General features: G+C 49.3%; 1 protein-coding gene across 2 annotated transcripts in view; it reads right to left on the bottom strand.

Moving 5' to 3' along the window:
- LHFPL4 (LHFPL tetraspan subfamily member 4) overlaps positions 1 to 16,124 on the bottom strand; it is a 57,676-nt gene extending 41,552 nt beyond the window's left edge. For both annotated transcript variants that reach the window (XM_080993350.1, XM_080993351.1), the window contains exon 1: positions 15,135 to 16,124. In XM_080993350.1, the coding sequence (XP_080849476.1) occupies positions 15,135 to 15,540 (406 nt within the window). In that variant the 5' untranslated portion in view covers positions 15,541 to 16,124. The remainder of the gene's footprint in view (positions 1 to 15,134) is intronic.
- Between the last annotated feature and the right edge of the window lie 6 nt (positions 16,125 to 16,130).

The following is a 16,130-nucleotide window of genomic DNA, read 5'->3' as shown; positions in this document are numbered from 1 at the left end:
ACAGATTACAGTGGTACTGATGATGATGACACTGATAGCTCAGAGAGTTCAGTTGTAACAGTCATTGAGAGAAAATCTCACACAATGGATAGACCTTCACAGATGAAGGAAGAACCACTGATTGCTACTGGTTCTCAACAGAGTCCAAAGGTTGAACCAGTGAGCACAGAGGATCAGAACCTCATACGCAGGTCTGAGAGAGTTACAAAGGGTGTACCACCAAAGAGGTACTCAAAAGAGTTTGCTAACTTAGCTGTTGCATGTGTTGCTATTGTTAACAACTCAAAGCAGGTTGAAGCAGTGTCAAAGTCAGAGACAAAGACACAACAGAGAGTAGCTAGCCAAGGTAATGCAGAAGCACTCATTCCTTGGAAGCCAGACAACCAGAGAGGTACACTGGTGAAACCAGTGGTGGGGAGTTCCTAGGGTGGAACTGAAACAACAGGGGACTGTTATATGTATAACAACTGTTTGTTTTCTTCTCTGGATAATGTTTTGCCAATTGATGCTTTTGGGGGAGGATGTCAGGAAAAAGCACCAAGGCAAAAGCCAGCTCCAGATGGCTGGAATGCAAAACAGGATGTTGTGGTTTTGCAGATGTACTGTTGGAGAAAAGGTGGAGCCTATTCTCTGTACTGAGCACCGGATGTTAGCTCAGTGTGTCATATGACCTGTACTGGAAGTACAGGGGAGGAGTGTGAGACTCTTCTGATGGAGTCTGAAGGGAACAGATGCATTTCTATGTACTGTTGAATGACAGGAATAAAACATGTAGAAAGGACTCCTGTCTGTCTCATTTCCCCTCCCTGGAGAGAAGCGGAGGAAGGAGGAGGGTGTGTCCTGCTCACGTTTGAGGAGGATCGCCGGTTTGTTTACCTAGCCTGCCGGAGGTCGCAGACGGACGGTAAACAACAGTATCTTGCTCAATTGCCTCGGGGGAGGCCAGGTACCTCTGCCTGTGGGCTGATGATACTGACAAGCTAGAGGTGATGGGAGTTGTAGTCCCAAAACCGCTGGAGGGCCAAGTTTGGCCATGCCTGTGCTAAGGTAACTGCAGCTCACAAGCCACAAACGGGGGTCCACCCAGGGCTTGAGGAGCTCCCTGTTTTCGTCACCCATCTGGAACTGCCAAAGAAACCAAAGAAACCAAGGGGCAGGGGAGAGTTGTTAAGCATCTGGCAGGGAAGCCTGCATGGCTGCTGGGGCTGCATTCAACTCGGTGCATCACCAGCTACGTCAGCCTAAGATGCCCAGGTTTCAAATGAAAAACTGGGTAGAGACGTTGCCTCGCTTGCATTTTTCTGGCTGCACCTGGTGTTTTATTCTTAGGATGTATTCAAGGTTTCATTAGGAGGGAAGATCACGACCTTGGTTCAATTTATCTGGTAGCTTCGAAAATCTCCACGGCAAATATTTGAAAGGACACAAATCTACCTAATGTGACGGAGCGGATGCATAAATTTGAGTAATGTAGCTGCAATGGACGAAATATCTAGTTATGTGAAGGGAAGCTAATATACCTTAGATGCAGTCATTTTGGAAGTAAACGCATTTATTTATGGGTTGGATTTTTTTAAATGGAAAATTCGGAGCAAGTATGTATTGCATCTTAATAACGCACCTGCTGCTGTTGAGAAAATACTTGGTTTGTTGTAATTATGATGAATGGTTTATTTAGTCTTTGGATCATTTTGGCTTTGGCTTTTTTATATAATGCTGTTTTGTTTTTTTAACATAACAAGAGCCATCGTCAATAAAAATGACATCAGAAATAAAAAGGCATGGGGTTTGGCATTGGGAAGCAATAGTGATGGGTGGAAAGCCTGGAGGCCAACAGTAGGTGGCACTAGATAGGCAGATTCAACTACTGTTGTCCCTGCTGGCTTCTACAAGGGGCAACACGATGACAAAGGAAGAGGAAGCTGACATCCAGTGCCACCTTCTGGGCTGGATGCAAGTAAGAAGGCAAGCAAATAGAGGCTGGCTGAGGGCAGACGTGGTGAGCTGTTCCACCCAAAGGAACATCCACCACCGGGAAGAAGTGTTTTTATACCATCTTCTGCCACAGGCCCATGACGTGAGCTCGGCTGTCAACAAGGATAAAGCACAATGCACATTGCACATTGCAAAGCACTTCGGGTATGGGTGTGTGGTGGGGGGACGGGGGACGACGATCTAAAATGCTATATAAAAAAGCAGCTATTATCAGTGCAATTTGTTGTATACCAGCCCTGTATATCTGAAGGAGCATCTCCATCCCCATCGTTCAGCCCGGACACGGAAGTCCACCTCTGAGAACCTTCTGGCGGTTCCCTCATTGTGAGAAGTGAGTTTACAAGGGAACCAGGCAAAGGGCCTTCTCGGTAGTGGTGCCCGCCCTGTGGAATGTCCTCCCATCTGATGTCAAGGAAATTAACAACTATCTGACTTTTAGAAGACATCTGAAGGCAGGCCTGTATAGGAATTTTTTAACGGTTGATGTTTTACTGTTTGATGTATGAATTTGTTGGAAGTGGCCCAAAGTGACTGAGGCAACCCAGTCAGATGGGAGGCAGATAAATATAAATTATTGTTAGTAGCAGTACAGTGGTACCTTGGGTTAAGAACTTAATTCGTTCTGGAGGTCCGTTCTTAACCTGAGGTACCACTTTAGCTAATGGGGCCTCCAGCTGTCGCCGCGCGATTTCTGTTCTCATCCCGAAGCAAAGTTCTTCACCCGAGGTACTATTTCTGGGTTAGCGGAGTCTGTAACCTGAAGTGTCTGTAACCTGAAGGGTCTGTAACCCGAGGTTCCGCTGTACTGCTATAACTGCCACCAGAAAGCCACTTGCTGTCAACAAAACCTGAGCTGAGCTCTGAACAGAAATCTGGCACTCCTTGCTTTACGGGGGAGAATTAAATATCTCTTTGTTGGTTGAGACACCTTCCTGGAAAAAGTATCGGTTTTAACTCAGGGCAGGTGGAGGGGTTGGGACCGCGGAATCTGCAACACAGCAATTCCAGGCAATAATCTCTCCCCCCCCCAAACACTCCTCCTCCTTCCTCCTCCTCTCTCCCCTCCTGTTCTTGCTGCAGCTGCCCTGCTCTGCCAGCTTCCCTGCTGGATCCCCAGGGAGAATCTACATCTATCGCCTCCCCCCCCCCCCTTCCCACATCCGCCACCAACCTTCTTGTCAGGCCTGCTACTGAGAAGAAAACACAGGCAAGGGGCTCCTGGAGGCTTTGTTTTGCTTTGCTTTTTTTGCTGAGCCAGTGTTCCTGCGTTGGGCTGTGGTGCCAGTTCCTGTAAGCTGCCGACCCCCCTTCCCAGATCCCTTCTCCAAAAGGTATGATCGACCACCGCCTGCCTAAAGGTAAAGCACACGGAAACGCCATTTACCTTCCCGCCAGAGCAGTACCCATTTATCTACTTGCACTTTTGATGTGCTTTCAAACTACTAGGTTGGCAGGAGCAGGGATTGAGCAATGGGAGCTCACCCTGTTGCGGGGATTCGAACCGCCGACCTTCTGATTGGCAACTCCTAGGCTCTGTGGTTTAACCCCCAGCGCCACCCGCGTCCTACCACCACCTGTCTACCTGCCTGAAATTGGGCATGCAGCGCTCTGACACAGGGGCCAGTGAAACGCTGCCCGCCTGAGCACAGCGTTGCAAAACCAAAGCCAACCACCAGAAAGCTATGCTAGAAGAGCTTTGCTCAGGCTCTCATCCCTCTCTCTTCCGCCCATCCTCTGAGGTCCACCTGCCGGCTGTGTTCGTCTAAGTCTTTCAGGCTTCTGCTGCAGAGGAGGCTGCCTGACCTCCCTACATAGCTGCAATGAAGCAGTCCTCTTAGGAAAAAATGCAACAAAGGAAACCCCTTTGCTGATATGACTCACTGGCTGCTCCTAACCTGCTCTGAAGCAGCACACTCCTTTGATTACCAAGTGTTGGGAACAAGGGACTGAGGTGGAGGCAGGTGGTTGGCATGCAGAAGGCCCCCACTTTGAGCCCTAGCATTTCCAGGGAAAGGCCCGTGTCTGAAACTCTTTGCTTTCAGTACTTAGATGAAAGAGCTTTCCGTCTGTTCGATATATGATTTCTAACCCAGTGGGGAGTTTCCCTTCGACAATCTTCCCAGAAGCTTACAGAAAACTTGGCCTATCGCTCCATATCCGAAAAACCAAAGTGCTGCACCAACAAGCACAAAACAACCCCTCTGCGGTGCCACCAATCCAACTTAATGGTGTAACACTGGAAAGTGTTGATCACTTTTCCTACCTGGGCAGTTCTCTTTCCACAAGGGCCAACATCCAGAATCGCCTGAGCTCTGCAAGTGCAGCTTTCTCCTGATTGAAGTGCCGAGTGTTTGAGAACCAGGACATTCGAAGGGGAACCAAAATGCTTCGTACTAACAACTTTACTCTATTGTACTAAGCTATTGTACTAACAACTTTACTCTACGTTTGTGAAACATGGACCACTTATAAACGCCATCTCCAACTCCTCGAAAGATTCCATCAACGGTGTCTCCGAAAAATGTTACACATTACTTGGGAAGACAGGGAAACAAATGCCAGTATACTGGAAGAAGGAAAGATCACCAGTGTCAAAGCAATGGTTCTTCAACATCAACTTCGTTGGACTGGTCATGTTGTTCGGATGCCTGATTATTGTCTTCCAAACCAACTACTCTATTCCGAACTTAAAAATGGAAAGCTTAGTGCTGGTGGTCAACAAAAAAGGTTTAAAGACTGTCTCAAGGCAAATCTTTTAAAAAAGACTCTCTTAACGCAAATCTAAAAAATGTAATATAAACACCGACAGCTGAGAAACAGTGGCCTGCGAGCGCTCCAACTGGAGTACAACCTTTACCAAAGGTGTCATGGACTTTGAAGACGCTCGAACTTAGGATGAAAGGGAGAAATATGCTAAGAGGAAGGCACATTTGGTAAATCCACACTATGAGCAACTCCTGCCCGGAAACCTATGGCCCCACTGTGGAAGGTCGTGTGGATCCAGAATTGGCCTGCATAGTCACTCACAGACTGACTGTTAAGATTGTTCATGGAAGACAATCTTACTCGGCTATGAGTGATCGTCAAAGGAGAAGAGGCAAGGGGCTTCCCAAATGACAGGGGTGTGGTATATCTATTGCATTTATATCCCACCTTTCTTCCAAGGAGCTCAAGGTGCCATACATGGTTCGCTCCCTCCTCATTCAACCCCTACAGCAACCTTGTGAGGTAGGTTAGGCTGAGAGGCAGTGACTGGCCCAAGGTCACCTAGAGAGCTCATGAGCAATAACAGGTCACCCAGCAAGCTTCATGGCCGAGCGGGGATTTGAACCCTGGTCTCCCAGGTCCTAGTCGAACACTCTAACCAATACACCACACTGAGCAAGCTGGAGCCCCAGCACCTGAGTAGCTTCCCAGCTATCTAAATGCATTGGCCACATTTTCCCCTGCCAAGGTGTATGATGATGGTGTGCATTTGCCTGCGGTTTACACCCAGCTCCTCCTTCAGCCCCTCTGGCTGCTTCCTCTGCCAACACCTGCTACGCCGATGCATTTGTCCCAAATGGCTCACAATTAAAGATGACAAGCACCATCTGCGAAGGAAGAGGCAGGGGGAAAGAAGATTCAAGCGTGCACAGCCTCCTTGAAGACTCTCGCCTTGGGTTCCCTGACTGATTACTCCGGGGAGACTCAGGCAGCGGAGGCTGGTTCCTCCTGGGGCTGATAGGGCGGAAGGCCGGGAGGCCAACAGTAGGGGGAGCCATAGCCAATTACTTCTACTGAGGCTGGGCGTGAGCCTCCAAAGAATAACACTGAAGGCCAGCCCATACAAACTGGAGTCCTCATAAGGGAGCTGGTCCTAAAGGAAGAACTGTGAGGGGAGAGACTTCATCAGGCAAGGCCTCCTTATACCTGCCTTGCCCCACTCTCTAGTCTCTGCTTCTCATTTTGTATTGCATTATTTTATGTACTGTGGCTTGCTGTTGTTTTATTGACTATAGTTTAGAAATTATTTATTGTAACTGTTGAGTGGATTTCTGTTTAACTTTTATAGGTAAAGGTAAAGGGACCCCTGACCATTAGGTCCAGTCGCGGACGACTCTGGGGTTGCGACACTCATCTCGCTTTATTGGCCGAGGGAGCCGGCGTACAGCTTCCGGGTCATGTGGCCAGCATGACTAAGCCGCTTCTGGCAAATCAGAGCAGCGGACAGAAACGCCGTTTACCTTCCCGCCGGAGCGGTACCTATTTATCTACTTGCACTTGGACGTGCTTTCGAACTGCTAGGTTGGCAGGAGCAGGGACCAAGCAACGGGAGCTCACCCTGTCATGGGGTTTCAAACCACCGACCTTCTGATCAGCAAGTCCTAGGCTCTGTGGTTTAACCCACAGTGCCACCCGCTTCCCTTTTAACTTTTATATGTTATTATTATTATTTAATATTATTCTAATGATTGTTGAATGTTACTTTTTATGTAGGTTGCCTATTTTAAAGTTATGCTTTATTATCACATTTTTGTATTGCATTAGATTGTTATAAGATGTACGTTTTTTGTTTCTTCAGCTTGTAAACTGCCTTGAGTGTTGTAAGATAGAAAGACGGTATACAAATTAAAAATGGTGATGGTGAAAAAGTAATCCTGCATTTGACTCCATTTCCCTCCTTGCTGAGTTCTACAAAGGCAAGACCAAGGAGGAGGTTGACTGCCCATGCCACCCACAAAGCTGGTCATCTGTAAAGAGGGCCAGTCAGGGGCAGACTGAGCTTACTGCCCCACTTGCCCTAATGGACCAGCCAGCACTGGACTCAAAACTTTGGGGTGAGCTTTGAGCACAGTCACCCATCCACCTGATTATTATGATTATTTTTCCTCCTTCCTGGAACACGTCACAGTGGCTGGTTTTAGAATAGGGAGAATTTGAAGAAGAAGAAGAAGAAGAAGAAGAAGAAGAGAAAAACCCACACTCTGTGGTTCTGAGTTACTGGGGTTTCCAGCAGGGCAGATGGCTGGTCTTTTTCTGTTTGGAATAACAGGAGCATCTTTTCTCCTAATTAGATCCCACTTCCTGGGGGGTGCGGGGGGGGAGGCAGTGCCTCTTAAGCTGGAGTTTTCTGGGAAGCCCTAATTAGAGCCTTCGCTGATTTGTTAGCCACTAATTAGACGCCGAAGACTTAAAGTGTTTCCAAACAGAGACTTTGTCTTCTCAGGTTGAGACTGCACTCAACCCTGGGATGCCTGTTCTTCAGCTCTAGTGTGAAATGGCCTTGAACTCGCTTGAAACTGCTTCTAGCTCCCCTTTGCTTCAAAGCATACTCCTTTATTTCTCGTTTCCATCTAAGGGCAGGCATTGTTTACAACACAAACCCTCTTGCCTATCCTAGGAAAGGAAGGGGAGAAATGCAAGCCTTGCTTTAACCTAAATACTCCAACTCTTTGCGCTCTCCATATTCACAGTGCCTATATCTCTCCTAGGGAGTGGTGCCCATTTGTTTTGTTTTGTTGGGGGAATAACAGAATCATGGAGTTGGAAGGGACTCCAAGGGTCATCTAGTCCAACCGCCTGCAAGGCAGGAGTCACTGCTAAAGCATCCATGACAGATGGCCATCCAACCTCTGTTTAAAAAATGAAGGAGAGTCCACCACCTTCCCAGAGAGTCCGTTCCACTGCCAAAAAGCAATTAGCATCAAAAAGGTCTTCCTGGTGTTTAGTCAGAATCTCCTGTCTGCAGTTTGAATCCATTGGTTCGGGTCCTACCCTCCAGAGCAGGTGAAAACAAGCTTGTTCCACCTTCCATGCAACAGCCCTTTAGATATTTGAAGATGGCTAAAAAGCAGAGACATCACCTTACCAACAAAGGTCCGTATAGTTAAAGCTATGGTTTTCCCAGTAGTGATGTATGGAAGTGAGAGCTGGACCATAAAGAAGGCCGATCGCCGAAGAATCGATGCTTTTGAATTATGGTGCTGGAGGAGACTCTTGAGAGTCCCATGGACTGCAAGAAGATCAAACCTCTCCTTTCTGAAGGAAATCAGCCCTGAGTGCTCACTGGAAGGACAGATCCTGACGCTGAGGCTCCAATACTTTGGCCACCTCATGAGAAGAGAAGACTCCCTGGAGAAGACCCTGATGTTGGGAAAGATGGAGGGCACAAGGAGAAGGGGACGACAGAGGACGAGATGGTTGGACGGTGTTCTCGAAGCTACCAGCATGAGTTTGACCAAACTGCAGGAGGCAGTGGAAGACAGGAGTGCCTGGCGTGCTCTGGTCCATGGGGTCACAAAGAGTTGGACACGACTAAACAACAAAAATCATATCTCCTCTGGCAGTGCACAGCTAGCCAAAGTGGCTACTAATCACTGATAGCCTTGTTCTCTGTGAATTTGTCTGGTTGTGGTTTTTTTTTTAAGCCATCCAAGTTGGTGGCCATCACTATATCTTCAGGAAGCAGATTCCATACTTCAACTATGCACTGCGTGACAGCTCAGTCAGTAGAGCGTGAGACTCTTGATCTCAGGGTTGTGGGTTTGAGCCCCACATTGGACAAAAAGAATCCTGCATTGCAGGGAGTTGGACTAAATGACTGTCGTGGTTCCTTCCAACTCCACAATTCTATGATTCTGTCTATGAAGAAGTGCTTTCTTAGTCTGTCTTGACTTTTCCAACATTCAGCTTCATTGAAGAAAGCCTTTCTCACTGGGCTGGGACACTGCAGGGCCCAGCAGCCACTAGTGACTGGGAAGACGGGGAGTGGGTGAGATAGGAGACTTAACATCTAAGACAATCCCTTTGCCCCCCACCATCTCTCATGCAGCCAACACCCTCAGTTTCCAGGCCCCAACTGATGCTGAGCTGTATGGTAGAAGTCCTTTCATTGCGGAGAAGAAAACAGAGCTGACCATCTCTCTGCCTCTCTCAATATACTGACCGCAGAGCTTTGTGTTGTGAAGGTTCAGCGGTTGGATTTGGTTACAATGCAGGAAGGAACTAGCCAGGAGAGACTGTGGCAAGAACAACACAACAATGGAACGGAAAAGAACGCAAAGGCAGAATAGTAAAGGTAAAGGGACCCCTGACTGTTAGATCCAGTCCTGAACGACTCTGGGGTTGTGGTGCTCATCTTGCTCTATAGGCCGAGGAGCCGGCGTTTGTCTGCAGACAGTTTGTTTCTGGGTCATGTGGCCAGCATGGCTAAGCCGCTTCTGGCAAACCAGAGCAGCGCACGGAAACGCCGTTTACCTTCCCGCCGGAGCGGTACCTATTTATCCACTTACACTTTGACGTGCTTTCGAACTGCTAGGTTGGCAGGAGCTAGGACCGAGCAACGGGAGCTCACCCCGTCGCAGGGATTCGAACCGCCAACCTTCTGATCAGCAAGTCCTAGGCTCTGTGGTTTAACCCACAGTGCCACCCACATCCAAAAGCCAGAACAGTGAGATACAAACCTCACATTTCCCCGTCCCTCACTATGAACGCAGGCAAATGTTTCCTTAAATTGCATCTTGTGACGGGATTTTAAATGTAAGCTGCTTTGGGAGCCAATGTTGGACAACAAGGGGAGTATAACTATAGCAAATATAATAAATAAATAATCTGGTGGAGCAGGATGAGGATCCTTCAGCTTGGCTGGCCTCAAGCCATTCCCTCTTTCTTTCTCTCTATAGCACAGTGACCCCCACAAATGCAATTGGCAGGGACCATCACCTCCCGCAGTTCCTAGTTTACTTCATTTGAAGAGGGGGAAGTTTCTAGGCCTCATGATACACCTGGAACATGCAGAAAAGGTAGAACTAGGAAACACCCAGGAAAGGTACTAACTATGAGGGGGAGGCAGAGTTGGAGTTTTCTCCATAAGCTGATTAGCCTCCAGACTGGTTCCTTTATTTGTCTGCTAATTCTCATTTACTAATACAGGCCTGACAATTAAGTCAAGTCGTGAACGACTCTGGGGTTGCGGCGCTCATCTCGCTTTACAGGCTGAGGGAGCTGCTGTTTGTCCACAGACAGTTTTTCCGGGTCATGTGGCCAGCATGACTAAGCCGCTTCTGGCGAAACCAGAGCAGCGCACAGAAATGCCGTTTACCTTCCCACCGGAGTGGTGTCTATTTATCTACTTGCACTTTGAGGTGCTTTCAAACTGCTAGGTTGGCAGGAGCAGGGACCAAGCAACGGGAGCTCACTCCGTCACGGGGATTTGAACCACCGACCTTCTGATCGGCAAGTCCTAGGCTCTGTGGTTTAACCCACAGTGCCACCTGCATCCCTACTAATACAGTCAGCTACCCATTTATGCAGGGCTTACGTTCCAAGGCACCAGACGCATACGTGGAATCGTGTATCATTGAAGCACCCATTAGAAAATCCTGCAGATACCCTTTAAATCTCTGGAAAACCTTTAAAAAACCACCAGTACTTACCTGACACCCAACTCTCTCGCACAACCTCCTTCCTCAAACTCCAACACACCACAGGCCTCAACGGTCAGTGCAAAGGCTCTTGGGATTGCAATGGCAAAGGCTATGGCAGGGGTAGGCAAACTAAGGCCCGGGGACCGGATGCGGCCCAATTGCCTTCTCAATCCGCCCAGCGGATGGTCCGGGAATCAGCATGTTTTTACATGAGTAGAATGTGTCATTTTATTTAAAATGGATCTCTGGGTTATTTGTGGGGCCTGCCTGGTGTTTTCACATGAATAGAATGTGTGCTTTCATTTAAAGTGCATCTCTGGGTTATTTGTGGGGCACAGGAATTCATTCATTCCCCCCACCAAAAAAAATACAGTCTGGCCCCCCACATGGTCTGAGGGACGGTGGTCCAGCCTACGGCTGAAAAAGATTGCTGACCCCTGGGCTATGGGATTACTAGGCGCTGTTTTCGTGCCTTTTCAGACTTTTCTGTGCTCTTCTGGAGATGTTTTGGTGATTTTTAAAATTCACTTCCGGGCTTGGTGTAATGCACATTTACTAGTTGTGCGCATATTGAACATGTGTAAATGGGCAGTTGCCTGTATACCTCTCCTCCTATTATTTGTTGGATGGGGTGGGTGAGTGGCAGGAGGAATCATTCAAGTTTCTGTAGTTTCTCAAATACTGATCCCGGAATAAAAATAAACACAACTCTCTGGTGAGCCGCTTTTCTTGAAGGTCTGCTTTTAGAATAAAGCAAGCGGTTGGGCAGGCGAAGTTTTCAACCCCATCTGTCCATTTCCCCCTGGGTAACCAGAGGGCAGGGGGTGGCTGGGGGGGAGAATCATTAACTTTATTTTGGGGAAAACTTTATTTTTTGACAAACAAACCAGTTATTCATGCAGGTTCACCCACATACAGTGGTACCTCAGGTTACATACGCTTCAGATTACATATGCTTCAGGTTACAGACTCCGCTAACCCAGAAATAGTGCTTCAGGTTAAGAACTTTGCTTCAGGATGAGAACAGAAATTGCACTCCGGCAGCGCGGCGGCAGCAGGAGGCCCCATTAGCTAAAGTGGTGCTTCAGGTTAAGTACGGACCTCCGGAACGAATTAAGTACTTAACCCAAGGTACCACTGTATATTACTTTGTTTATGACACCTGGGCAGCCTTATACTGGAATGCATATAATTGGTGCAGAATTCGAAAAGGATCAACATTTTGTCTCCGCCGTCCACCAACTTGATCTGCCCCATTCCTTAACCTAATGTGCGCTGATGTTTGTGCTTTGTGTGGTCATTTCCACAGCCAGATTACCCTGCCCCGGCCGTGTCTTCATTTATGCATCCGCTTGAATGGGCTACACAAATTCTCAACCACCACCATGCTCAGGTTGTGCATGCTTGCTGATTTAGCTAGATGATGAACTGATAAATCAATTAAATCAGCCCTGTTTAGTTGACTAATTCATTGTAAACAGAACAGGGCTTTGTGAAACGGTTGTTTGGAGCCTCTGGCATTATTGCGAACAATCTGGGCTCCAGCGTTTCCCAGTTCAGATTAAGGCACTCGGGTCAGGTAACGCGCTCAAGCGAAGAACATCTCGTCACCTTTCAATACACAAATAAATAAATAAATCGACTGTGTTACCTAGCCAAGATAAAATGCTACCTTTGATAAATAAAGCCTCCATTGTAAAACTGTTTTATGAACCACCACTGGCTCATTAATCCATCAATTAGCTAGAACAAGACTGTTAATGGGCCGAAAACAGCTTTTATCTGCTGAAAATTCCACTCCTGCCACTGCCATCCTTACACCACCTCCGTGGCTCTCCAAGCTGCAGCCTCTTCTGCTCCTTCTGTGCTCTGCTAATTCTTTGGCAGCTGAATCAAGCAGTTTCCACTGCTTATTAAGCAGTGTCTTATTCTTGACTCTCCACTACAATGGCTAGGGAACGGTGCTGTTGGTTTGTGGGTAGAATCTACTGAAGGAATCTGGCAAGGATCCATGGAGGTGGGGAAGGGTTACATACGATCTGCTATGCCAAGTGCTGCTTGGGAGTGGAATGCCCTTATCTGGAAACTTGGCCGTGCTGTAACCCTTTCCCGCCCACCAAGGACAAGGCATCTAAGTTTGCCATGTTGAGAGCACCAACCTGGGCTCACCTCTCTTCTCGGGGCCTCCAGTCTCATTGCCAGACCAAGCCTCTCATTGCATGATCACAGAATAGCAGAGTTGGAAGGGTCCCCCAAGGGTCATCTAGTCCGACCCACGACAGTGCAGGACAATGGTGATATTGCCTTAAGAAGGGTTTGCAGGAACTGCATTGTGGGCTTTTCGCTACATCAGGGATGGAGAACGTGGACAGCCCTCCAGATGCTGCTGACTTCCAATCCCCTGTTAGCCCCAGACAGCACAGCCAGTGGTCAGGCCTGATGGGAGTTGTAGTCCGAAAACATCTGGAGGGCCACAGAGCTTCCCCCATATCTGAGCTGTACAAAACAGCAGCCAAGGGAGGAGACAGGGAGGGACAATGTTCTAGAGCCTTTGATATCCATGGAAGTGGTGGATATGTTCCATCAATACCCTTAGATACTTTTTTTTATTTATATTTATAAGAATATTTATGAACCACCAGCTCATTAAATAAAATATCAAGATAAATACGTTAAAAACATCTAAACATAATAATGCCATATCTTCAAATGTTGTCCCCCCCCCCCCCCGGCCATATCTAGTGCAGAGGCAAAGGCAGCTAGTCAATTGCTTCCCCGCATGTGTACAAATTGAGGAGCCTTCTCCAACCTGGTGCCCTCCAGATGTTGTGGACTACATCTCCCATCAGCCCCAGCCAGAAAGGCAAGTGGTTAGGGATGATGGGAGTTGTAGTCCAGCAACATCCGGAGGGGGTGGCATTGGGTTGGGAAAGCCTGAAGCAGAGCAGAGGGTGGATTGTATAGACTTCTATGGGTCTCTAGTAGCCCACCTGATTGACCCAAAACCACCTTTGCTTCTCTGCCGACCCACACCTCCTTCATAGCAGTGCAATTGAAACTTTGCTGGGATCTCTGTGCTTTGCTGGGGAGGCTACAGCATATCCTGACCCCCATCATTTAAAATGTGGTCTATCACGAGGAAGAGGCACCCTGAACACCTTTGCCCCCCATTCCCATCCTTAACAACAACAACAACAACAAAAACCTTATTACTGACCCAACCAGGCCTAGTTGCACTTTTTAGACAGACATCCTTCCTGCTAATCAGACATTCACTCATCACCTCTTCCTTCAGTGCTGAGCTAGGCATCTTGGCTCATTTAAAATTCAGGTCTTCCAGCCTTAGGCTGGTCCCTGCGACTTAGTCCAGAGCTTAAACTTTAAAATGCTTTTACAATGGAGGGGGCAGCCTTCTTGCACCTATTTGTAAAAGAGATGTGCACCCTTCTTGACCCTTTTTGTTATACACCTGCCAAGATCCCCCCTTAATTCGGGATAGTGACTTTCAGATCCTACTTGAGCAGCCCTTACATGGTCATTTACACCTGTCTCCAGGTCTGCATTATCTGACCTAAAGTCCAGAAATCTGGGCCCATGCCTTTTGGTTATGATCCTTGTCTCCTAGCTTTCCTAGCCATTGCAACCAAACGAACAACATCCTGCACAGTGCAGTCAGTGCCTCTTGATGCCTTCAGCACCCTGGACAGGGCCACGGAGGCAGCAAGATGCTTGACCAATCCTCAGGATTATTTCTCCAGCTCCCTGTGGTGAGGATTTAGTCTCTGAGCTGGTTTTAAATCAATACATCTTTGGATACATTTAAAATTAAAGATGAAGGAATTTCCTGTTTAAGCTTTAAAAGAGCTCCCAATAATTTATCTGAACGCTGAGAAAAGGGAAAGGCATGTCAGAGCGTTGTCCTTTATTTCAGCCTAACCCCAGAGGAAATTACATCAAGATTCACATATCACACTTCGTTGAGAAGCACCGACAGGCAGATTACTATACATACTGTGGTGTGTATACACACACACACATACACATACACCCAACCTCACAAGAGCCAGAGACATCCCACAAGCTTAGTGAAACACTTATCTTCCAGTACTTACCAGGGCACTCTGGAGCCTAGGCTAGCAAGTCTTTCTAGGCCCTAGAGTTTCCATTCCAATATGGCACCCTGCAAATGTTGTTGGACTACAACTCTCACTCATGCCTGACCCAACCGCCATGCCGACTGGGGCTGATGGGAGTCCCAAAATGTGTGGAGGTCACCACATTGGCTTAAAGTGGGTCTCATCAAACCTTCAGTCTCATCAAACCAGTGGAAAGGAGCTTTCAAGCCTGGTTCTGTTAGCCTCCTCCTGCCCCAGGAAAACGGGTATCCCTTTACGGCACAAGACTGCAACAACTAAATGTTCCAAAATAGCCTAACTCGCTGTGTGTCTTCCTCCCATGCAGCCCACTTAAAAGCAGGTTCATCACCATTTAGCCAAACGACCCGGACACAGAAACTTCTGGTTATCCCAATTCTGCCCACTGTTCCATCCTAGTTGGGGGGCAAGCGCCCCACTCTTCCCCATCTCGACACCTTCCCCTCCCTCCTTTGGAATTTGGGTTGGCTTGTGTGGGGGGTGAGGAAGGTCCTTTGGGGAGGGGGGGTGTAGTGGGGGCAGAGAGAGTTGTGTATGGGTGGGGAGGGGTCCCCCGAGGCCCCGCTTCCCCCCTTACCTGCCAGCAGCTGCATCCAGGCGCAGATCTTGTAGACCGTGGCCGTGTTGCAGAAGAAGAAGAGCGAGAAGCAGGTGATGCAGCCCAGGATCAGCACCATGGAGAGCAGCACGAAGAAGGAGGCGGCCTTGAAGGCGCGCGAGGGGATGCTGCGGAAGTCGGCGAAGGAGCCGTGGCAGGTGAGCTCGCGGTTGTTGCCCTCGTTGCCCACGCAGTAGTGGAAGAGGCCGAAGTAGCCCGGCTTGGGCGTGCTGACGCTGTCGCCGATCCAGTAGGGCTGGATGAAGACCACCACGTTGATGATGGCGAAGCAGATGGTGAAGATGGCCCACAGCACGCCGATGGCCCGCGAGTTCCGCATGTAGTTGTCATGGTACAGCTTCGAGGCCTCCTGCGACGGCAGCATCCTGCGGCCGGGAGGCTCAGAGCGCGGGGCCCCGGCGGCGGCGGCGGCGACACGCGGGGACGACGAGGAGGAAGAGGAGGAGGAGGAGGAGGAGAGGGGCGCACCGGCGCGCGCGCGCGGACGGCGGCACCAGCAGCAGCAGCACCACCTCACTGGCCGAGGCGGAGTGGCCCCGGGAGCCCCGCCGAGGGGAGACCCGAGGGGGCGCCGGAGGGAGGCCAGGCCATGGGGCGGCAGGAAGGGCTCGCGAGGCTGCGGCAGGCAGGCAGGCAGGGAGGGAGCCCTAGGCGCGCCCGCTCGCTCCCTGCAGCGCCAGCCGCGCCAGCCGCTACTCCATCTTGGCTGCGGCGGCGGCGGCGCCGGCTGGGTCGTTGCTCCTGCTCGGTCGCCCGCCTGCCTGCTCGCCTCCCTCCCTCCCTCCCTCCTCGCCTGCCTGCCTTGCCTTGCCTGCCTGCCCGCCCGCCTGCTTGCTTGCTTGCTTACTTGCCCGGCCGGAGCTTGCCCGCGCGCGCGCGCACGAGCCCGGTGGCGCGAGCGCGAGGGAGGGCAGAGCGGGAGGAAATCAGGTAGAGAGAAGGAAGCGCCCAGGC

Source organism: Podarcis pityusensis, assembly GCF_964106645.2.
Source record: "Podarcis pityusensis genome assembly, chromosome: 2".
NCBI lineage: Eukaryota > Metazoa > Chordata > Lepidosauria > Squamata > Lacertidae > Podarcis > Podarcis pityusensis.
The sequence above is the reverse complement of the archived record's forward strand: the minus strand, read 5'-3'. Positions and strand labels throughout refer to the sequence as shown.